Source organism: Gorilla gorilla, chromosome 4, assembly GCF_029281585.2.
Source record: "Gorilla gorilla gorilla isolate KB3781 chromosome 4, NHGRI_mGorGor1-v2.1_pri, whole genome shotgun sequence".
Classification (NCBI taxonomy): Eukaryota; Metazoa; Chordata; class Mammalia; order Primates; family Hominidae; genus Gorilla; species Gorilla gorilla.
The window spans coordinates 157812668-157836470 of NC_073228.2; the positions used below are offsets into that span (position 1 = coordinate 157812668).

The 23803-nt window shown below is 37.2% G+C and overlaps 1 protein-coding gene across 6 annotated transcripts in view; it reads right to left on the bottom strand.

Annotated features, from left to right (window-relative positions):
* Window positions 1-4152: 4152 nt before the first annotated feature.
* FAM114A2 (family with sequence similarity 114 member A2) overlaps window positions 4153-23803 on the bottom strand; it is a 50409-nt gene continuing 30758 nt past the window's right edge. For 5 of the 6 annotated variants that reach the window (XM_019027670.4, XM_055387592.2, XM_055387589.2 and 2 more), the window contains 6 exons: window positions 23434-23513; window positions 15023-15145; window positions 14427-14566; window positions 10189-10261; window positions 7309-7362; window positions 4153-5498 (listed from right to left, as the gene is read on the bottom strand). In XM_019027670.4, coding sequence (XP_018883215.1) covers window positions 5364-5498; window positions 7309-7362; window positions 10189-10261; window positions 14427-14566; window positions 15023-15145; window positions 23434-23513 — 605 coding nt within the window. In that variant the 3' untranslated portion in view covers window positions 4153-5363. Of the gene's footprint in view, window positions 5499-5520; window positions 7060-7308; window positions 7363-10188; window positions 10262-14426; window positions 14567-15022; window positions 15146-23433; window positions 23514-23803 lie in introns of those variants that run through there. The other variant, XM_055387596.2, reaches the window with a different exon arrangement.

Genomic DNA, 23803 nt, shown 5'->3' on the forward strand with positions numbered 1-23803 from the left:
ACAATGCAGAGACTGCTCAGCCACTGGCACGAGTGTGAGCTCCTCTGGGACAGGAATCACATATTCTGTATTTTGTTCTCCCAGCCCTTAACCCAGTTGTCTGGGAAGGAGTAACCTCTCAGTGTATGTGCAGAACCCCAGTAAGATTCTGGTATAACACAGAGAACCCCATGCCAGGGATCAGAAGACCTGGGTTCAGGTCCAACTGAGCCTCCTACCAACAGTGTGACTTTGGGAGAGTCACTTCCTCCTATGAGGCATCAACATCCCTAGCAGTGAAATGAGAAGTTTCAACCATATACACTCTGGAGTCCCTCCCAGCTCTATATTCTCTGCTGGTAGCAAAACAGTAGGCCACTCTTTGTTTTTTGCTTTTAGCTTTAGTTCCTTTTCCCCTGCCTCCTCCTTCCTTTTCTTCCTTTATTTTTTCCTTTTCTTTCAGTCAGTCAACAAACATTTCCTACTACATGCCAGACCCTATGTCAGAAGCTGGGAACTCAATGGTAAGCAATATAAACGCAGAAAAAAAAGTACTTAAGTGTTTGTTGATTTACTGAATACTATAACTGCATACTATTCAATTCTTATTTTGAATGTTTGCTTGAACATACAAGCTAATTTTGCAGTTTCTATTGCTCTCAATGATATGCCAATGAGAAGTAAAGGAAGACCCAGTTGTACTGAACACTTAAGAGAAGTCCTACAATTCCGACATAAGCAGCTACAGAAATTATGTAGACACTTCAGGTTTAAACAGGTTTGACTGAAACTGCCAAGGTCACTGCAACAGTTACCCAGGTGAGGATGGCTGGTAGAAACTCTGTAGCAAACTACCTCCATTCCAACTTACAAATGCCCTTTAAAAAATTAAACATATTGGTACATTCACAGTCAAGTTGGGAAAATGACTTCTTTTGTAATATAGCTTTTTACACCATTTGATGTTTTGGAGTGAAATCCCCCCTCCCTTCAAGAGTATGACGCTTTATCAGATTCCATATGTGAGAACTTGGTGTAAGCCCCCCTCTCCTTGGAACTGTTACATTAAACCTTATCAGACTCCCCATATGCGAATTACCAAGTTACCGACCTCAACTACTGGACTTCAAAAATACATATACACTCAAGAGTTTGACAGACCCCAGGAGAGCTTAGGCAGAGCTACACTCTTGTCAGCCACCTCTCCAAACACAGAGAGCTCAGACTCTGTGCTCTGTCATCCTGTGACAGGATGACACCCTGTAGCCTTCATGCTAATCTCTGAAGACTGGCCCTAGAGGGACCTCACCTGTCGCATGTGTCTCCACTGTGGTCAACCCAGCTTCCCCCTAAAACCACTTGTAGAAAGGTGTATCTCAAACATTAACTAGACTTACTCTCCACAGAGGTCTGCTCCTATCCTAATTGAGCAACTGGACTTTTAATAATTTTGGAACTCACTTACTATATGGTTAACATACCTCTTCTATACAGTATATTCCCTGTGAGGTTTGTTCTCATTATTCTCCCCCTTTTTAAGCATTGTGGAGCTACAACATTCTCTATGGAAATAACCTATGTGATTTGTGAAACCATACTTTGATCACCTATTTCCACTATACAGAACAGCTTTATAACTCACTTGAGAGCACCGAATGGCTAATATATACAGAAAGAGACAAATGTGGGACTGACACAAGTAGAAATAGATGATGGTTTCACTCAATTTGCAGTTTCTGTATCTGTTCTTATAAGGGTAGGCCAGTCAGACACTTAAATGTCTGGTAAGTTCAACATTGACTTGTGAGGGTGAAGTGACAACTATAATGAATCTTTCTTTGCTTTTAGCTCAAAGGACAAATGAGTTGAGAGAATATTCAGATTTTTTTAAAAATTGTCTTTAGGACTTGCCTGGGGAAATTATAATTAAACATGAAGGGCCTTTGGGATTTGGCTGGACGATACAGTAACAGGGAAGGATGGGCTTCAAGTTAAGTAGGGAGGACCGAATGAACTAGTGTTTGAGGAACATCAAGGATATAGTCAGAGAGTCAGACCAGTGGGCAAGTTTTCAAAATTCTCTTCATACAGTTGCCAGAGGCCTTTATGACATGTTAACTAAGAGGCTTATTATTTTTAGAACTTCATTTCTCAAATGCTTTTTAAGTCTTTTATGAAAAGAGATATCATGTGTTGTTAAGAAATAATAAAAGGGCCAGGCACAGTGGCTCACGCCTGTAATCCCAGCACTTTGGGAGGCCGAGGCAGGTGGCATCATCTGAGGTCAGAAGTTCCAGACCAGCCTGACCAACATGGAAAAACCCCGTCTCTACTAAAAATACAAAATTAGCCAGGTGTGGTGGCACACACCTGTAATCCCAGCTACTCAGGAGGCTGAGGCAGGACAATCACTTGAACCCAGGAGGCAGAGGTTGCGGTGAACCGAGATCACGCCACTGCACTCCAGCCTGGGCAACAAGAGTGAAACTCCGTCACACACACACACACACAAAGAGATAATAAAACATCTCAGTCTCTGACATTTGTGAAATATCACACTTGTTGAGTGCCCACTGTGGGTATAATTTTATTCTGGGTTTTCTTAACTGAAGAATTCAGGTTTAAAATTCAGAACACCTCTAGAAATACAGAAAAATGTATATTTCTCAAATGGAGATATCAATAGCAACTACCTATAAAATAGCTCTCCCTCAGAAAGGTCTTTCACTAGAAACAAGTACAAAAGAGAGCATCCTTTTTCAGCAGTAGGAACTCACAAGATCTTGTTCTTTGATTACAGGATTGAAAAATTCACATTTGTACACCTAGCACTGATTTCAGATTCATAGTAATGCCATCTATAAAAATTATAATTTCACATTTCAGAGGCCTGCCAACCTGGATATCTATGCTTAAAAAAAAAAAAACTATCAAAAGCAAGTAAGGAAAATATAGCTTGTCTTTAACACATTTCTAAGGTATTATGTAAAGGAAAATAAAAATTGTTTCATAGAGGTTTCTACTTCTTTCAGATCAAATTAATAAAGTCTCTCTTAATCACAGCCTTTTAAAATCTCAATAGTAGGAAAAGACACATTTACCCTAGCAATACCTGAACATTTCACTTATTAAGGTTTTAAGTGAATTGGAAAGGCATATATTAGTAATTAGTGGTAAATCTTAGACACCAAAAATTTAAAAGGAAAATAGTACCAAAAGTGTAGCTGTTACCAAAAAACTACAACACTGTAACTACCCCAAATAAAATAATGAAGCACATACTATCCAAAAACCATCACCATAATCCAGCAAGTTCCAAAGTGATTCCTGAATTTCCCTACTCATCTGTCATGAATGTTTGTGTTTCTCTATGTCTACTGGATCAAGGAACCTTAATTCTTTTTCAGTATATTTTATTCGAAGAGTAGACAATTGTTACTCAGAATTGGGCCTTTCATCATTTCACTAGTGGTCCCTAACTCCATTAAAATAAATAAATATATATGGGGGGGTGGGGAAGATGAGAAAAAAAGAGTTAGTGAGTCATATTTACCTTATGTGAGACCTAATCTAAAATTTGCCAAATTCAGGGCTGAAATCTGAATAGGTGTATAAAAAGAGTTGTTACTCTCTCCTTCATATGTATACCCCATTTGTTGAAAGAAAAACCTTAAATACATCTCTAGGTTAAAGATTTAAAGCTGCCAAACTGCCATTGTACAAGAGGCTGAACAGACAGTAGGCAGAGTGACCAGTTTCTAAACTTTGCCCTCAGGGTATACAGGTTCAGACACATCAACCAAGCTTGAGGCAACAATTCAGAACTGGTGACACCAGCCTTTGTAACCAGAAGGCAACTGTTTTTCTGAAACTTCAGAAATATTCAAGCTGGAAAGGGTGAAATTTGTCTTTAAAAAGGAATATTCAAAAACTTTCTGATCATATTAAGACAGAATATAGGCAGAGTAACATTGTAGTGCTGTTGGTATACCTTTGTAAACCAAATTTATTTCTCTTCCTTGCTTACTAACTGACTCCTGCCCCAAAGAAGATTACATAGAAACAGTCTTTATACTAATCTATGTTATGGCTTTGCTTTGCTATTTTTTTTTTTTTTTTGGTCTAAGTAAGATATTAGGGCTCGTGTTTACAAAAGTAAATGAAAGGATCAAATAACATGATTAATACATTTTATTACAAAGGTTTTAGAAGATGAGGGGCAGAGCTAACAAATTACCTTAATCATTAAAAAACCACAAAGTTGGAGAATTTTTTTAAAAAGAGTGGATACCAAAATAGCTTTTAGGAAGATGACAGCTTAATAGTCTCTTAAATTGCTGAAGAGAGCAAAAGAAAGCTTAAGATCTGGAGGATAAAAGTTATATCAAAAACATGCTAAAGAATACATTAAAACAAACAAAAAGGAAAGAGGAAAAAATAAACTATGCCTTAGAAGTTAAATCCTATCATAAACGAACATCATTTCTAAAGGACTATGGCCCACTTCAACACTCAAAACAAAAAAATCCTCATTGCTAAAACAGCTTCAACATTCCTTTGGAGTTTGCTGTTAAAGAATTTATCCTGCATATATGGTAGACACGAAACACATCCTGAAGAGACTCAGAATATCTGCAAACATAAAACTGCTTCTCTAAATTGCATTTACTGGCCTTGAATCCAGTAGAGTAGGGTTCAGCTATGACATGAAGTGTGTCATCCTGGGGAGGGGGAGCAATTTGAAGAAAAAGGGCACTTTGCTACAGTTAATTCACATGGCTATAATAGTCTACAAGTTTCTCCTCAATGCCAAATATCTACTAAGAATTTAAAAAAGCAGATGAAACTTTCTATTTCCAAGAATTCATGTGATAAAGGGTAATCATCACAGAGTTTACATATGCTCAGTTTTCTTAAAGCCATAGATTTTATTCCAGAAAGGAGAAAGTACATGGCATTAATAACCACACATGCCATGAATTTTAGAACACTAAATTATTTTTCTCTGGCTTATCAACCAGTTATATCCATGGGCTGCAAATTATATCCATGACAAAATTGATAACATTTTGCAACATGTCAAAGAAAGACCAACATTTTTGCCTGAGTGTCCCACTAATCTTTATCTAGAGTTATTATTCTTGGACTTTCTACAAAAGTTTCTTTTCAAATAATTTATGAATTACAACAACTGGAAAGAATACTGTGAGGACCTGAATACTTCAATCAAACACTGAAGGCAACAATCTTCCTCTTTAAACCATCTCTCCTGCCTGAATTTTTATATACTAAAATAATCCCACTCCTTCATTTCTGCAGGAGTAGCCAGAATGAGGTGGCATTCCTTGGCCGTCACAAGTCCCAGGTCAAAACGTCTCCATTCTTCAATGTTCTAACAAAGGTTTCTGGCCCTGCAGCTCATGCCTGTGTGATTCAATCTTGTTCTCAATGAGAGAGATCTCTAGCACAGGTAAGAGTAGCTGAAAGGCGTCCTGGATGTAGGAGGCACTGTTTGATGCCTGCCAGGATTGAAAAAACAAGAAAAAGAAAATATTAGTTATTTAAAAGAGAAGATATACTGTAAGGCAACAAGGGAACAGATTAATTTTTGTAATCTAACTGAATTCATAGCCTGGCAAATAAGAGCAGTGACTTGGCCATTTTGGTAAACTCTATTATAGGGAGAAGAATCTAGCTCTTAAGATGATATGAGCACCAAAAGAGAATGTCAGCATTTTGTCCAACTTGCCCATCAGAAATGGTAGCTGTTCTTTGGCAACATGGTCAGACTTGGCATTCAAAGCTTATTTATTCCTTTATTGAGTAGGGTAGATTCTGTCACAATATTGTGGTCAATTACTGAAAGAGGCTTTCAGAAGGCTATAAATCCTACACCTATAGAATTTCTAGCCCATTATGATAGCTCTTTTTCCATGGACTCAATGCGATCAGTGAGCGCAATAACTGCTCACACACATAAACATCTTTCACACATATAGTGCTTTCAAAGATGACAGTATAGATATATTTCTATCGTGAACAACATTTTTCAGAAGTGTTAGAGAATCATTACCCTCAGTTTGCTGGACTTCATTTCTACTGAAAAGCCCTCACCTTTCAAAAGAATATCAACAGAGAGCTCATTAAGATAAAAATGTATAATTTCGAAGACAAGAGTGTTTCAAATCTGTATGGAAAAAAAAATCCACTAAAAATAATAGGGAGCCCATATCAAGTGAGATTACCTTTTTAAAATTTATCAATGGCAAGTACTCCTATTTAAAATTCAGTGTGACATTTAATGCTCAATTTCCCACACAAAAGGGACCTCAGATATCATCTAGTTAAATCTCTTATGTTGCACATGAAAATAACGAAGTTTGTCAGAGTCACACAACAAATCAAGGAAGATCCAGGGCAACACGGGGCTCCTGGTTTACAAAGTCTTTTCTACTGCACCACTCTGCCATTTACTAAATCACAAACTTATATTTTTAAAAATTATTAAAATGATCAAAATAGTTTCCCTGACTACTTGATTAAAACTGTGTAATTAAAGAATTAAAATCATTTCCTTGATGGTAATGTCAAAAGAATTTAAAACTAGAGAAGTAAGAGTTTGGTAGTTAAAACATTTTTTCAATTAACATCTAAAACTTAACTATCAAATATATTTTCTCCCCCCAGACTTACATAAACATGTTTTAAACAAATCATCAAAAAGTCTATGTTGTTTGCACAGTTAGTTTACAAGGTAGAGTTCTTAAAACACGGAATCCAGAAAACATCACATAGGGAGGTAATATAATCAGTCACAGGATCCTCTTTTCCATTGACTTAAACCATCTACCTTCTCAAATCTAATGGAATGATGAGGATAATGTAAACACTACCTTTCTGACAAAACAAAGCATGATTTCCTGGCAAGGAAATGACAACATGTTTTGTTTTGTAACAAACCTGTGCATAAACTTTAGTCCTAAATTAGGAAGCAGTGCTTACCTGTTTGTAATTTTCAGCCCTTCATGTTTACCAGCTGGTATTCAGAAGGTGTTTCATTACTGTGAACCGTCCATTAAGCTGTCAAGGATTAGTACTAAGTAATGACAATCTACTGCTTCTTCCAGTACCCTGCAGCTTCAACTGTATGCTTTGTAATTAATAAGGAAGGAATACACATCAAATATACACTATTTTGGTCATATCTACATCAATATGGCTAAACTACCAATATGGTGAATAAAATAAAAAAGCCAAAAGCAAAAGGCTTCAGAAGAGTTAATTATACGTAATACCTTTGGAGTCAGAGACTTAAAAACAATTACTAACCTCTAGAAATACTGCAGTGATTAATGGGTTAAGGACATCTGCCATTTCTTTGACCTGGAATAAAGAATACATTTTTAAGTGAGCAGAGTAGGTTAAATAACAGTAAGTGGAGTACGATCACACTTTAAAACACACACACACACCCATACATAAATATTAAATATAAGCATAGAAGTCTGGACTGAGAGCAAAATGTCATCTTTAGAAAGTGAAACTGTAAGTGTTTTAAACTTCCTTCTTAATATCTTTCTGTGCTATCCATATTGACAGTGTATTGCTTTATACCTTTTTATTGACTTTAAAAAGTATCTTCATTTGACCACAAAACCTTAGAACCATTTTAAAACAAAACATGTAGATATGGAACATGTGCTCAAAAAACTCAAGGGTCTTTAACACAAGCTGTTTAGAAAAGTCTTATAAATAAATAATGTAAATTTAATACTTGTATGTGTCAGCATCTTATAGTTGATATGCTGGCTTAAAGTATCTTTATGGAACACACAGAAAGATTTGGCCTTGTAAGATTAACTTCAGGAAACCCAGATCCTTTTGTCAAGAAAATACTACAGGGAAAAGTGAAGCTGTACCAAAAGATTATCCTTTACAGGAATAATCTAAACTCAAATTTTAAAAAATTAACTTAGGCCATGGTCTTAATTAAAACAAATGCAATGTTCATGACTAGGGCTTTAAAATAAATAAATAAATAAAATTTAAGAACCCACAGTAATTTTGCTGCTACACTGACACTGATATACTTACTATAAAGTAATTTTCATTTGCTTGTTTAAAATGCTCTTGATTTTATCCTAACTCATTATTACTGGTTTCTCAATCATCTTCCATAGCTCACACATCTTCATAAATTTTTACAATTCCAATTTTTAAAATCCCCAAAAGACTTTAGCTTTAACTACATCTCTCCCACCGGCTGGCAACTGCATACTGTGAGCACTGCCATAGTCTAAGTACAGAGTTGCTCTTTAAAACCAGAGTCAAAATCTGAAGTTTGAATTTTATCAAGGTCTATATTTCCATTATAGGTCTCAGAAGATAGCATAAAAAATACTGAAAACTTCATAAACAGAAGAGAACAAAAATTAATTAGAATTAGACATAGACAAGCTGATCCTAAAAGTCACATGAAAACGCACAAGGCACCAAGCAGTCAAAAAATCTTGAAAATAAGAACAAAGTTGGAGGACTTACACTTCTTGATTCCAAACCTACTACAAAACTACAATATCAAGACGATACGATACTGGCGTTTGGATAAACATACAAATTAATGGACTAAAAATCAGAGTCCAGAAATAAACCCATATATCTATGGCCAACTGATTCTCAACAAAGAAGCCAAGACAATTTAACGGAGGAAAGAACAGTCTTTTCAACACATAGTACTGGAACAAATGGATATCCATATGCAAAAGCATGAAGTAGGGCCCCCTACCTTACACCATAGACAAAAATTAACTCAAAATGGATCACAGACATAAATGTAAGGGCTACAACCAAACTTTTAGAAGAAAACAGAGGAGTAAAACTTCACTGCAAAGGACACGATCAAAAAGCGAAATGACAACTCATGGACTTGGAGAAATACGTTCCCATCAAAAATCTGATAAGAAACTTGTACTAGGAAAATTAAAAAAAAAAAAAAATCTCCTACAAGTAATAATAAAAACATAAACAACCCAAGTTTTAAAACAAGCAAACTGCTGAAATAGATATTTCTCCAGAGAAGCCAGACAAATAGCCAACCAACACATTAAAAGATGTTCAACATTGGCTGGGCACGGTGGCTCACACCTGTACTCCCAGCACTTTGGGAGGCCAATGCAGGTGGATCACCTAAGGTCGGGAGTTCGAGACCAGCTTGGCCAACATGGTGAAACCCTGTCTCTACTAAAAATACAAAAATTGGCTGGGCATGGTGGCAGGTGCCTGTAATCCCAGCTACTTAGGAGGCAGAGGCAGAAGAATCACTTGGACCCAGGAGGCAGAGGTTGTAGTGAGCTGAGATCGTGCCATTGCACTCCAGCCTGGGTGACAAGAGCAAAACTCTAAAAAAAAAAAAAAAAGAAAGAAAGAAAAAAAAGATGTACATTAGGGAAATGTAAATCAAAACCACAATGAGATACTATTTCATACCCACTAGGATGGCTAAAATAAAAACAAACAATAATAAGTATTAGCAAGGATATGGAGAAACTGGAACCCTTACACACTGCTGGTGAGAATGTAAAACTGTGCAGCCAATTTGGAAAACAGTTTGGTAATTCCTTAATGACCCATATCACCCATATGACCCAGCAATTCCACTCCTAGCTATCTACCCAAGAGAAATGGAAACATATTCACATAAAAACATACATGCATGTTCACAGCAACATTCATTATAGCCAAAAAGCAGAAATAATCCAAATGTCTACTAACTGATGAACAAATAAAATGTGATATATATCCATAAGACAGATTTTTTGGTAATAAAAAGTATTAATACATGCTACAATGTGGATAAGCCTCAAAAACACTATGCTAAGTGAGGGAAACCAAACACAAAATACCACATATTGTTTAATCCCATTTATGTGAAAGATGCAAAGCAGCCAAATCTATAGAGAGAGAAAGCAGATTCATGGTGCATAGGGCTGGGGAAATGTGGAGTGAAAGGGAATGGGGATTGTACAAGTTTTGGGGAAGGCTGATGAAAATGTTTTAAAATTAGACTATGGAAATGGCCGCGCAACTCTGTAAATATACTAAAAACTAAAAACTATTGAATTGTACACTTAAAGTGAGCAAATTTTATGATATTTAAACTGCTAAAGAAACCAGACAAACATTATTGCAATAAGAGGCATGGATTCTTACCCCAGCAGTCGTTAGGCAGGTGGTGAACTCTTTAGACAGAGAGGACAACTCTTTACACAACACAATTGTCATCCTAGGAAAGAAAGAAAAAGTCAGAAACGTTCTTTTTTCTTTTCTTTTTCTTTTTTTTAAAAAATAAGTTATATTTAACAATTGTCAGAAGAGAACAAACCACTTCTGGTACTAAATGTGAAAGAAGAAATCTTTTCAAGGGAGTAAATACAGTATCCCCCCCTTATCTGTGGTTTCGCTTTCTTCAGTTTCAGTTACTCATGGTCAACAATGATCTGAAAATAATAAATAAAAAATTCCAGAAATAAATAATTCATAAGTTTTTAACTGCACATCATCTTGAGTAGTGTGATGAAATCTCTCATTGTTTTCTCCATCCCACCCAGGACATGAATCATCCCTTTGTCCAGCATATCCACAGAACCCACTCATTAGTCAGCTATTAATATTAGCCATCTCGGTTACCAGACTGACTGTTGTGTTATCACAGTGCTTATGTTCAAGTAACCCTTATTTTACCTAATAATGGCCCCTGCTATGGTTTTGATATGTCCCCTCCAAAATTCATGTTGAAATTTGATTCCCAACATGGCAGTATTAGGAGGTGGGACCAAGTGGTAGGTGCCCTCATGAACAGATTAATGCAATATCACAGTAGTCAGTGAGTTCTCACTCTGGGGGGAATAAATTAGGTCCCAGAGAACACGTAGTTATAAAGCAAGTCCAGTCTTTCATGCAGGTCTCTTTGCACACATCCATTTGTCTTTCTGCTTCTTTACCATGTTGTGGAGCAGTACATGGCCCTCACCAGAAGTCAAGCAGATGCCACTGCTATGCTCTTGGACTTTCTAGCCACCAGAATCATGAGCCAAATAAGCCTCTTTTCTTTGTAAATTACCCAGCCTCAGATATTCTGTTACAGTAACATTAAATGGGCTAAGGCAGCCCCAAAGCCCAAGAGTTGTGATGCTGGCAATTCAGATATGCCGAAGAGAAGCTATAAAGTGCTTCCTTGAAGTGAAAAGGTAAAAGATCTTCACTTAGTAAGAAAAACAAAAACATATGCTGAGGCAGCTAAATCTACAATAAGAATGAATTTTCTACCCATAAAACTGTGAAAAGGAGAAAGAAATCATTCTAGTTTTGCTGTTGCACCACTAACTGAAAAAGTTAATAGTCACAGTGTGTGGTATGTACTGAGTAAGATGAAAAAAAGCAAACTACTCATCTGACAGGAGACTAATATCCAGAATATACAAGGAACTCAACAATAAAAGAAAAGAAAATCTCATTAAAAAATGGGCAAAGGACATGAATAGACATTTCTCAAAAGAAGACATACAAATGACCAACAGATACACGAAAAAATGCTCAACATAACTGATGTATCAATCATCAGGAAAATGCAAATCAAGACCACAGTGAGCTATCATCTCACCCGTTAGAATGGCTATCATTATTAAAAAGACAAAAAATGGCTGGGCATGGTGGCTCATGCCTATAATCCCAGCATTTTGGGAGGTCAAGGCAGGTGGATCACTTGAGGTCAGGAGTTTGAGACCACCCTGGCCAACATGGTGAAACCCTGCCTGTACTAAAATACAAAAATTAGCTGGGCATGGTGTGCACGCTTGTAATCCCAGCTACTCAGGAGGCGGAGGCAGAAGAATCACTTGAACATAGGAGGCAGAGGTTGCAGTGAATGAGATTGCGCCACTGCACTCCAGTCTGAGTGACACAGCAAGACTCCATCTCAAAAAAAAAAAAAAAAAAAAAAAAATTTGATGCTGGCAACAATTCCAAGAAAAGAGAATTCTTATACATTGTTAGAATGTAAATTAGTACAAACACTATGAAAACCAGTATGAAGATTTTTCAAAAAATAAAATGGAACTACCAAACTACTGGGTATTTAGCCAAAGGAAAATAAATAAATAAATTATATCAAAGGGATACCTGCACCTGCATGTTTATTGCAGCACTATTCACAACAGCAAAGATATAGAATTAACCTAAGTCAGTTGAAAAATGGATAAAGAAAATGTGTGTGTGCGTGTGTGTGTGTGTGTATATATATATGTGTGTGTGTATATATGTATATGTGTATACACACACACACATATAATGGAATACTATTCAGCTATTTAAAGAACAGAACAATTGTGATACCAGAAATGGGGAAAGGTGGGTGGGTGAGTGGGTGGGGATGAAGAGAAGTTGGTTAATGAGTACAAACATACAGTTAGATAGAAAAAAATAAAGTCTAATGTTTGATAGCAGAATAGGGTGACTATATTTAGCAATAATATTTTGTATATTTCAAAATAACGTAGAGCACTTGAAATGATACCAACATATAGACATAATAAATACTCAAGGTGATGAATACCCCAAATACTCTGACTTCATCATTATACATTCTATGCATATAACACTCACATGTACCCCATATACATATATTATGTATCAGTAAAATATTTTTTAAAAAGACGGAAAAGGCATTAAATTTGTGGGTGGAAGACATGAATGGAAATGTGTTCCAAATGACGGCAATCAAGTTTGGTACTATCCACAGTTTCAGGAATCCACTAGGGACTTAAAACATAACCCATACAGATAAGGGGGTACTACTGTATACCTAAATCAGCCACCTGAGGTATAAGAAGACCCATCTGAGCAGGCACTCATGCTACATAAAAAGGAAGTTCAGTCCTTAGAAAAACATTTCTCTACAAAATTCTCTAGAAAGCAGTATATGTTCAAGTTAAATCAAATAGAAAATAATTAAAATACATTTTAAGGAGACAACATCATACTCAAAATACCCTACATTCCATTTAGAAAAGTTAAAATATGTATTAATTAATTCTCAGTTCTTAATAATAGTTATTAGTTATTAGTTACTGGGTGCTAATTTTATGCCAGGCACCATGCTAAGGGATTTACATGTATCATTTCTAATTTTTACAACAACTCCAAAAGTAAGTGATTAGTCCATCTTTAATAAGTTACCTAAAGTCTTGTGTGTGCCAGATTTTATTTAAAGTCTTTCAAGCAATGGGAACATATCAGTGAACAAGAAAAGTCCCAGTTTTCATGGATTTCAACTTACTTGCTAAATTAAGGGGGAGACTATATACATATACATATATACACACACACACATATGTATACATATACACACATATATATTCATATACATGTAAGTCCTACGTGGTGATATAAGCTAAGACAATAAAGCAGAGTAAAAGGACAGAGAATGGTGGAAGTTGCTATTTTAGACTTTGTGGTGAAGGAAGGCTTTTCTAAAAAGGTGGCATTTGAGTAGACTTGAATTCAGAGAGGGAGTGAACCCCATTTCAAAGAACATTCCAAGTAGCAGAAATAGCCTCTTTTCCACAGAACAGGCTCCTTTTAGGGTTGTGAGTCTCTCATCCTTAAGGAAGTTCAAGAAGACAAATGAGCCCCCTATTATGGGGTGCTATAGTGGGATGGTGATGGTGCAAGTAAAGAGGAAGTCTGCAGAAGACTGACAGCCCCTCCCAGTTCTAACAATGGGCACTCTTATACATTTGTTTCCAATGAAAATTCTCATTATTTTAATCAGGACATTTGCTTAGAAACTACTGGGCTTTCTCTTCCCTACCTATGATTATCTATACTATTTTTGAAAAATTTTTGTACAAATCAGTGATAGAATGAGAAAAAAAGAATGGGTTCAGGACACTCAGTCAGACCTGGGTCTAAATCCCAGGCCATACAGCACAGACAGATTACTTAACTCCTCCAGTTTGCATTTCCTCATGATTAAAACTGGACTAATTACTTACTTTTGGAGGTATAAAAATTAGAAATTATACATGCAAATCCCTTAGCATGGCACTTGGAATGGTATAAAATTAGCACTCAATAATAACTATTATTAAGAACTGAGGTTCTTAGAACTCTTCTCTGTTTTCACTTATACCAAATTCCATTCCTATTAAAACTAATCTGTAAAGAAATAGTTTTCAGAGCATGAGTTGGTTAATAAAAAGGGCAGATTTATAATATTGATTTATCATGGTTCAATGAAAAGAAAAAAAACAACCAAAATGAACAAACCATCTAATATGTGGATGTGTGACGTGAATGGTTTCTTGAGAGAGACGTTTATAAAACTTTGGAAACAGGCCAAGAAAACTCCTGCAATTTGCATCATTTAGAGGAATTCTCATTACACTTACTGGGAAAGAGTTTGGCTCCTTTCTATGGCTGTCACTTCCTGCTTCCTGCCATGCAGAACCAATGCAGCTGTTTTGTGGAATAGTTCAATTGAGCAGGCAGTCAGTTCAGCCAGGCTCCGGATTGCAAACGCATGGATATCCTGGATGGAAAAACAAAACAAAGCATAGCAAAACAAAACATTTGGTGGAAAGATACCACCTTACTTCTCTCATACTACAGGATTTGTAGCAGAGACTAATAGTTGCCTTCCAATAAAGAGTGTCTTCTTCTTCCACAGTAGTGATGTAATTTTACAGCTGGGCTCCCCTGAAGTCAGGTGTGACAAAGTAACTAAGTTTTGGCCAAATGATTTAGATAACAAGTGTCAGGCGGCAGTTTCTGGGAACCTTCCTCATGACAAAACACACATGCATCCTTTCTCTCTTTTTTTCTTCACTCCTCCTTTAATCTTATAGTCTGGATCTAAGATGCTACAATCCTAGATCACAAGGTTGAAATTATGGACAGCAGTGTAAAAATAGGAGCCTGGGTCCCTGACCGTGATACATTTCAAATCTACTAAAACCAACAAAAAAGGTTTAGTTGCTTTGGCTACCTCTATTGAATTTTTGTTGACTTGCTCAGTATTTTCTGCTTCCGACTGTTTTTCTCCTTCTTCATTCTCTGCTAATGGCTTGGTCAGAGACTTCCTGATCCATTCGTGGGTGGTATTTCTTGCCTAAATAAGAAAAATATTGGCCATCAACAATTCAATTCAGTTTACCAAAATTACTGTGCACCTACCAGGAACACAATAGCATCCTAGAAGTAAGGGCTCCTGTTCTTACCTGAACGTACCATCTAGCTTTTCAGTCCTTATCCTACTAGTCTCAGCAATACTTATCACTGTGGTCCATCATTCCTTTTCAAAATTCTCTAACTGGTAGTTTTTTTTGAGATGGAATTTCGCTCTTGTTGCCCAGGCTGGAGTGCAGTGGCACAATCTTGGCTCACTGCAACCTCTGCCTCCTGGGTCCAAGCGATTCTCCTGCCTTAGCCTCCCGAGTAGCTGGGATTACAGGCGCCCACCACCACGCCCAGCTAATTTTTGTATTTTTAGTAGAGACGGGGTTTCGCCAGGTTGACCAAGCTGGTCTCGAACTCCTGACCTCAGGTGATCCCCCTGCCTCAGCCTCCCAAAGTGCTGGGATTACAGGCATGAGCCACTGCGCCCGGCCTCTAATCAGCTTTTTAAAAAACCAAGGTATAATTTACATAAAGTGCACAGATCTTCAGAGTATGGCTTAAGAAATGTTTTTATGTGTATATGCCTATGAAACTGTGATCAAGATATAGAATATTTCCTCATCCCTAGAAGGTCCCTTCATGTCCCTTCCTAGCCAATACTATTCAAACCATGTCCCCCTCCTCCTGCCCAAAGACAAACCCTCTTCTGCTCACTATAAATAATTTTTCCTAATCTTAAAATGCATAAAAATAGAAATATAAGTTCATTGTAATTTGTGTCTGGCTTAAGCACAACATAATGTCTGTTAGATTTATCCATGTTGTTGCATGTATTAGTTCATTCATATTAACTGCTGTGTAGTATTTCATTTTATATAGTCATGCACCACATAATGATGTTTGGGTCAACAGCAGACCACATATATAATGGTGGTCCTGTAAGACTGTAATACCATATTTTTACTGTACCTTTTCTATACCATTGTGTTGCAACCGCCTACAGTATTCAGTACTGTAACATGCTGTACAGTTTTGTACAGGAGCAATAGGTTAAACGATATAGCCTAGGTGTGTAACAGGCTACATCAGCTAGGTTTGTGTAAGTACACTCTCTGATATTCACCCAATGACAAAACTGCCTAATGATGCAGTCCTCATAACATATCCTCATCATCAAGCAATGCATGATTGTATATATCACAATTTATCCATTCTCCTGATAATGAATCTAGTTTTCTTTGGTTTTTGTAACCCCAACTTTCTTCTGTTCTCCTCTGACCTTTATGACCATTTCTCCTCAGTATCTTTTATATATTGATCCTAATTGGCCAGTCTCTTAAACGCCAATATTATTTGGAGGTCTAGCCTTCACTCTTTACTCGTCTCATCCTATTCCCTCTCCATCCATCCTATGCCAGTGGTTTTAACTATTCTCAACCTGCTGTTGACTCTTAGATCCTTATTTCTAGCCCTGACCTCTCCTGAAAACTTATTCCAAATGCCTGCTAGACAAAATACTCTGCAGGCATCACACATACAACAAATAAAAACTTTGAACTCATTGTCTTTCTCTTCTTACCCCCAAATTTTTCAACCTCTTTTATTTCCCAAAGTTTTAGAGGTGCCACCAGGTACCAGTTACCTGAGCCAAAATATAGGGGCCATCTTAGATTTTTTTCCTCTCCAACCAGTCACCAAGATGGTCTGATTTTATCCAAGCCCCTCATCATCCTCTTCCCGTCTTCCTCCTCCCTATTACCACTACTTGAGTTCAGATCCACTTCATGACTGGTCTCTCTGCTTCTGATCTGTTTATCTTAAACCTGTCTTCCAAAATGCTACCAGTGATCTGACTTAAGCCCAGGGCTGACCATTCCTCTTTCCTTCAGTGGCTCCTCATCAACTAGATCATGCTCTTTACATGATGTAACAGGTCTCCATGACCTAGACCCTACCTACTTTTCCAGCCTCATCTCTTATCATTTTCCACTTTATCTTCTGGTAAGAATGACCTCTACTGTACTTGTTCTTTCAATCCTCTACCCAGACATCATCTCTTTCAGGTAACTTAAATTCAGAACTTAACCAAATATAGTAGAATTATCTGTTTCCTAACTAAACTATGTATTATAGGATAGCTAGAGAGTGTTTTATTTGGCTTTGCACACCCAGTGTCCAGCACACTGTGAAGAACATCTACTGTTTTGGATATGGATATGACCAGCACCCATATCTCCTTTCTTTTGGTGGCAGGTTCTAGATTCTCCTTAGTTCATGTGACCTGGGTGCAGCTGCTTCCATCTTTTGGCTCCAAAAGTTGGCAAACCATTCAGATTTAGCTACTGAGAATACTAATACCCCTGTCCACAGAGTAAGTGGTGCATAGATTAAAAAGTAACCCAAGCCAGATCAATGGACATCAGTCTCAGGACATCTGGTAAAATTATCAGCAAAAAGAAGTGTTCTTTCAGTAGGAGTTACCGAAATGGAAAAAAGTCACCCACCCTGAAGCTGCCAATGGTCATTTTACCACCATATGGAAAAGCTTCCCTAAGAATGAAGCCAAAACAAAAAGGAAGCAAGTCTAAAGACACAGATAGGGATAGAGATAGGTTCCTGAATAGAGCCATGCCTGAAGCCAGTTCTGCTCCTTGATTTTCTATTTTCTTGAGCTACTGAATTCCCCTCTTTTAAATTAGTTTCTGTTATTTTTTAAGTTTCTTAACTTGAGTTTCTGTCATTTGCAAGTGAAAGAGTCCTGGTTTCTCAGAAACTGTTTATTACCACCTAGTTTATTAACTTTACATACACAGAATGTGTTCAAAGCTGTCATGAGGTAATAGGAATCCAGAGAAGACTTTGAGAGTCATTCTAACTGAGAAAACAGGTTTTATTACACATACAGTACTGGAGTTAGGCCTTGAAGGATCAGCAAGTGGGGCTACACCCAAGGCTACCCGAATGAGCTAAAGCAGACCTGTGTTCCCAGAATTTCACTGTAGGGTTCTTTCCCTATATCCTCCCACAAAAACATTCAGGAACAATCTAGCTCTGATCTATACCTTCCCATTACTTAAGCATTAACCTCTCAAATTCAAAACACCAAACAGCATGAACTATATAAAGGCTTGGAAACAGAAAAATGCAAAGTGTGTAGGCAAACAGTGAGATATCTAGCAAGACCAAAATATAGGATACAGGCATTTTACTCATTCATTCATTTATTGCAAATATATACTAACACTGTGCCAGTGCTGGGGATTCAATGGTGAATAATACAAACTAGGAGCCTGCTCTTCTCTCTCCTAATAAGGCAATTAGCAAGCAAACAAACAAAAACATACATAAAGAAAATAAAATGGAGTAATGGTGGGTATGGGTAAAAGGTGGCTTGAGTTTGGGTGGTCAGGAAGGGTCTCTGAAAAGTTATGTTTCAGCTGAAATCTGAAGGAATTGGCCATACAAATAGTTAGGCAAAGAGAATTGTAAGCACAGGGAAATCAGCTTGGTACACCTGAGAAACAGAACAAAGGCCAGTAAGGAAGAATATAGAGGATGGGGAGTGTGACAGAAAATTAGGTTGGAGTAGTGAGATTTACAGAAGAGAACACTGAGAGATGAGGCTGGAAAGAATCATAACAGTTGACTAATAATACAAACAATATGTTAAATTCTTTGCAATATCTTTGAAGAGACAAAATGAGTTAAAAAATGAAGGATTAATTTATCAGAGATTAAAAAAGAAAAATGGAGAGTGATAGACCACATAAAAGAAAAAATGGATACCATAAACTTAATATACCCAAAGGAGATTTTTTTTTTTTTTTGAGATGAAGTCTCACTCTGTCGCCCAAGCTGGAGTGCAGGGCATGATCTCAGCTCACTGCAACCTCTGCCACACTGGTTCAAGCTATTCTCCTGCCTCAGCCTCCCGAGTAGCTGGGATTACAGGCACCTGCCACTGCGCCTGACTAATTTTTGTAGTTTTAATACAGACGGAGTTTCACCATCTTGGTCAGGTTGGTCTTGAACTCCTGACTTCATGATCTACCCACCTCGTCCTCCCAAAGTGCTGGGATTACAGGCGTGAGCCACCGCACCTGGCCAGGAGATATTTTAGTAGGCATAGAGCATACCCAAAGTGACCTCTCTTGTAATAAATATATTAAGTGAAATCATCGTGAACTATTGTGCCAACTCAAGGTAATTTATTATCCTTTCCCAAAATTATTAATGTCATCCACGCCCACAATTCAGTCTGGAACTTCCCACTTGTTGAGATCTGCAGATCTCAATAGGTACCTTTGAACTTGGCTTCTCCAAAAGCTTATTTATTTCCAACAGAAAAATAATGAGGCCCGCAGAAGAAAATGAATTTGCCCCAGGCCACACCACATGTGAGTATTAGAACAAGAATCAGAATCATAGAATCATATTCCCGGACTCCTAATTCAGTGCTCTTTCCCCTACATCACAGCCTGCCATATAAATCTCTTGAGGGCCAAGGGTTAAGGCCTTGATCCTTAACCAATCTACATCTTAAGTCTCAATGCCTAAAATTTAAACAATCTGAAGATTGCTTTTAGAGAATGGCGAGAACTGCCAGACAGATAAGGAGTTACTGTTCTTACAAAAATACGTATTAATGTGATCTCTCATTAAGCATGTAAACTATGTCTTTTTCATGATTATTTCCCTAGCACCTAGCAAATTACTAAGCATAACAAAGGTTTATTGAACACATATGTATATTTATTGAACAGCTACATGTAGAGGACATGGGGCTGTCTTCTGTGGAGCCATCAACAGTGAGCATTTATTTACTATGAGCCAGGCCCTTTGTAAGAGCTGTGTGTGTGAACACATTTAAACCTCACAGGAACTCTACATTATTACAACTCACCTCACAGATAGAAAAAAATGAGGCTCACAGAGGTCAAGCAATTTGCCAAAGGTCACACAGAAAGTAATAGGTAGTAGAGCTGGAATTTTAAGGAGTAGGTATGTACAGATCCTGCCTTCAAGAAATTTAAGCTTCAGGATAGGAGGTAAGATACACATATTTTTTAAAAACTATAATAAATTTATAAAAATACCTATGCACAAGGCTAAGTGAAAAAAGCAGAGCACTAAAGAACAAATATAGTATGTTGACTTTTCCATCAGAGGAGATAAGAAAATATATCTGCTTATCTTTACAAAAAGAAACTCAGGAAGGATAAGCCAGAAACAAGAAAGATGAATACCTATAAAAACAGGAGAATGGAGTGGAAGGGAAGTGGGATGGAAAGACCTGAGTATATTTTTTGTGCAGTTTGATTTTTGGAAGCGTATTAATACTCTACATATTCAAAAATAAAATTAACACATAGGGCAGCAAATAAAACAATTTTTTGTAGGTTACTTTTGTAGTACAGGTTGAGTATCCCTTATATGAAAATCCAAAATCCTCCAAAATTTGAAATTTTTTGAGTGCCAACATGATGCCACAAGTGAAAAATTCCACACCTGACCTCATATGATGGGTTGTAGTCAAAATGAATTGAAAATTTTGTTTCATGCACAAATTTTTTTTAAATATTGTATAAAATTATCTTCAGACTATGTGTATAAGGTATACATGAATATAAATGAATTCTGTAATTAGACTTGGATTGTATCCTCAAGATACAGCACTATATGTGTGTGTGTGTGTGTGTGTGTGTTTGTGTGTGTATGCAAATATTCCAAAATCCAAACAAAAATCTGAAATCTGAAACACTTCTCTGTTCCAAGCATTTTGGATAAGGGATACTCAATCTATAGTATAGGCAAAGCAATAAAACCATTTCAGATACATCTCATAATTAAGGAAATGTGCTAATATTGTTGGGAGACAAGGTTCCTACTGTAGAAAGGAGATACAAATGTGTAATGGGGAAAGGCAAGGAAAAACCCCGTAGCTTATTTATTTCCAACAGAAAATAATAGGGATGTAGGGATGGATTAAAATTGGAGTTATACTGTGTGTGAAGTCATGATTTCTAAAATACATATAGGTGTACATGTGCACATATGTATCTACAAACATAACACATATAGGTGTATATGTACCTGAGTATATTTTCTAGCTCTGCTGACAGCCTAGAATCAAAGCCATGCCAGTGGCAATGAGCACACTTAGTACTCAGGTCTTGGTCTATAAAACCAAAAGGGAATGAATCATGCTTTCTCAAAGAAATGTCTGGTTGCAGGGCTGGGGCACAGAAGGCATAAGATGAGTCTAGAATATCTTGTTATGCCAGAAAATAAGGAAGCACCCAAAAATGATGGAGGCATGCCACCCAGGAGCCAGCTTGAAAGACAAATTTGAACATCAAAATAATTAAGGACAGTGATGAATTACAAGCCAATGGGGAAAAAGCAGAACTCCATGAAAGCATACTGATAACAAATAAAAAAAGAACAAAATGGGGGAGAAAGGAGAGACGGTCATGACTATTCTAGAATGCTGAAAGACAACTGGTAAATCTTCACATTAAATATTGGTGCCAGAATCATAAATAAATGCTAGATTTAGAAGAGAAATTATGATGAATAGCAGGATATTTGTATGGTCTTACAGTATCTCCTCACAGAAAGTTTATTAGCAAGATAGGAAAATAAACTTTAACTCTACAGAACAAAATCAGACAACACATCAACCAATAAGGGGCAGATGGGTATCATGTACCCTTTAGATGTGATACCCTGGCCAGGACACACCATCACTTATGGAGTATTTTGGCCAGGAATGTATAAACTGACATTAATCATGAGAAAGCATTAGAGAAACTCCAAAGCTTGTTTTTCAAAAACGCCAACGTCATAAAAGACAAAATGACAAAAAAAGACTGAAGAACTATTTTAGATTAAAGGAAACTAAAAGTACATGGCAACTAAATACAATTTGTGATCATGTACTGGCTCCAGGGGTAGAGGAAAAAGTTTGGTATTACTGGGTCAACTGATGTAACTGAAATATGGAAAACAGATTACAACAAATTAGTACAACAAAAGTACTAATGTTAAATTTACTGAAGTTGATAGCTACACTGTGGTTATGTAAGGGAATATCCCTACCCTTAGCAGACACATACTGAAACATTTAGAAGAGCAACAATGTTTACAATTTACTCTCAAATAGTTACAAAAATAAAGTGTTTATCTATATGTGTATACATGTATTTACACAGAGAAAGAACACATGTGAAAGCACAAATGTTTGAGCAAATGAGGTAAATATTAACAGTATTGGATTTGCATAAAAGGTATACAAATATTGTTTGTGCTACTCTTGTAACTTTTCTCTAAGTTTGATATTATTTCCAAAATAAAAAGCACTATAAGATCAAAAGTGCTTTAGTAAAGGGTTACAGTAGAGGTGAGGGAGATGAGCTGCCTGGGGATGATCTAAAAAAGCTTTTTCAGAGAATGCAGCATTTTTGATGGGCATAGGAGAGTGGGATAACACACCAAACATCATATTCCTTGCCCTGGGGGATGGAGACAAGGTGACTGGGTTGGCTATGCAATAGCTCTCACCTCTCCCTGGCCAGGAAACAATGTGCACCTGCAGCTGACTGGTCCTGAAATGCTTCTCAAAATTGGTAGAGGTGGATGAAGAGGTAGCAAGCAATCCATGACCCAGTGAACAGTGTCCCAAGAGCAGGCATTGGCTTATACTTGCCACAGAACCTCCCTACCCACTCTGAGCTTTGATTAAAGTCTCTCCACATTCCAAATATAAGAAAATAGTTCCGGAATCAGCACCAAAAATAAGGGCCTTGGTCATAATACTCTCTCATTTCCACACGCCAAATAGTCATTATCTGAGTCACTGGGCTCTGGGTAATGACAACCTCTAATCCCTATGGGCAAGGCCACATATCATCTCTAAATCATTCAGACCCCTGAGAACAGTGAGTCCTTGACAGAGCCTCACCCATTGGAATCATGAGGCTGGTCAGCACTGCCAACTTTTAATGACCAACATTGTAGACTAAACTAAGCTTTCAGATAAGCAAAGCATCCCAAATGAAAACAGGTAAGGATGGGACACGTGTTGTGGGGCAGATGTGGCTTCAACACACTAACCTGGAGGAGCAGAAGGCAAGTAGATGCAGAACCCAATTCTGGGTATAATGAGAATATACCTTCGATTTTGGTGACACCTCTGCCAGGAATTTATAATCTTATGCTCTTTATCCACTACATTCTTACAAGTAAAATAATGAAAATCACCAAGAAGCAATAACTTACCCTGGCAAGTTTCTCTGGTTTGGAGGAAACGTGCAGCTGGGAAAACAGCTCTGTTATGTCCTTGGTAAAATCTTCATCCCCTAAAAAACCAAGTCCCATATAAACACTCCAGAAAGACTGCTGAGGATCATGAGGTGGCAGGCAAGGAGGAAGAGGAGAGGAGTGGTAACAGCAGCAGCAGTAGTAGTAATAACAATAGTAGCAGCAGTAATGTACATTAGCATGGTGCTTTAGTGCTTATAGAATCCTTTTATGTATATCAATAAATGCTTCAATGGGCTTGAGAGAAAAGTGCCATTATTCCATGTTAGAGATGAAGTGATTAAGGCTTGAAGACATTAAGTGACTTCCCCAAGACTGCATAGCGAAG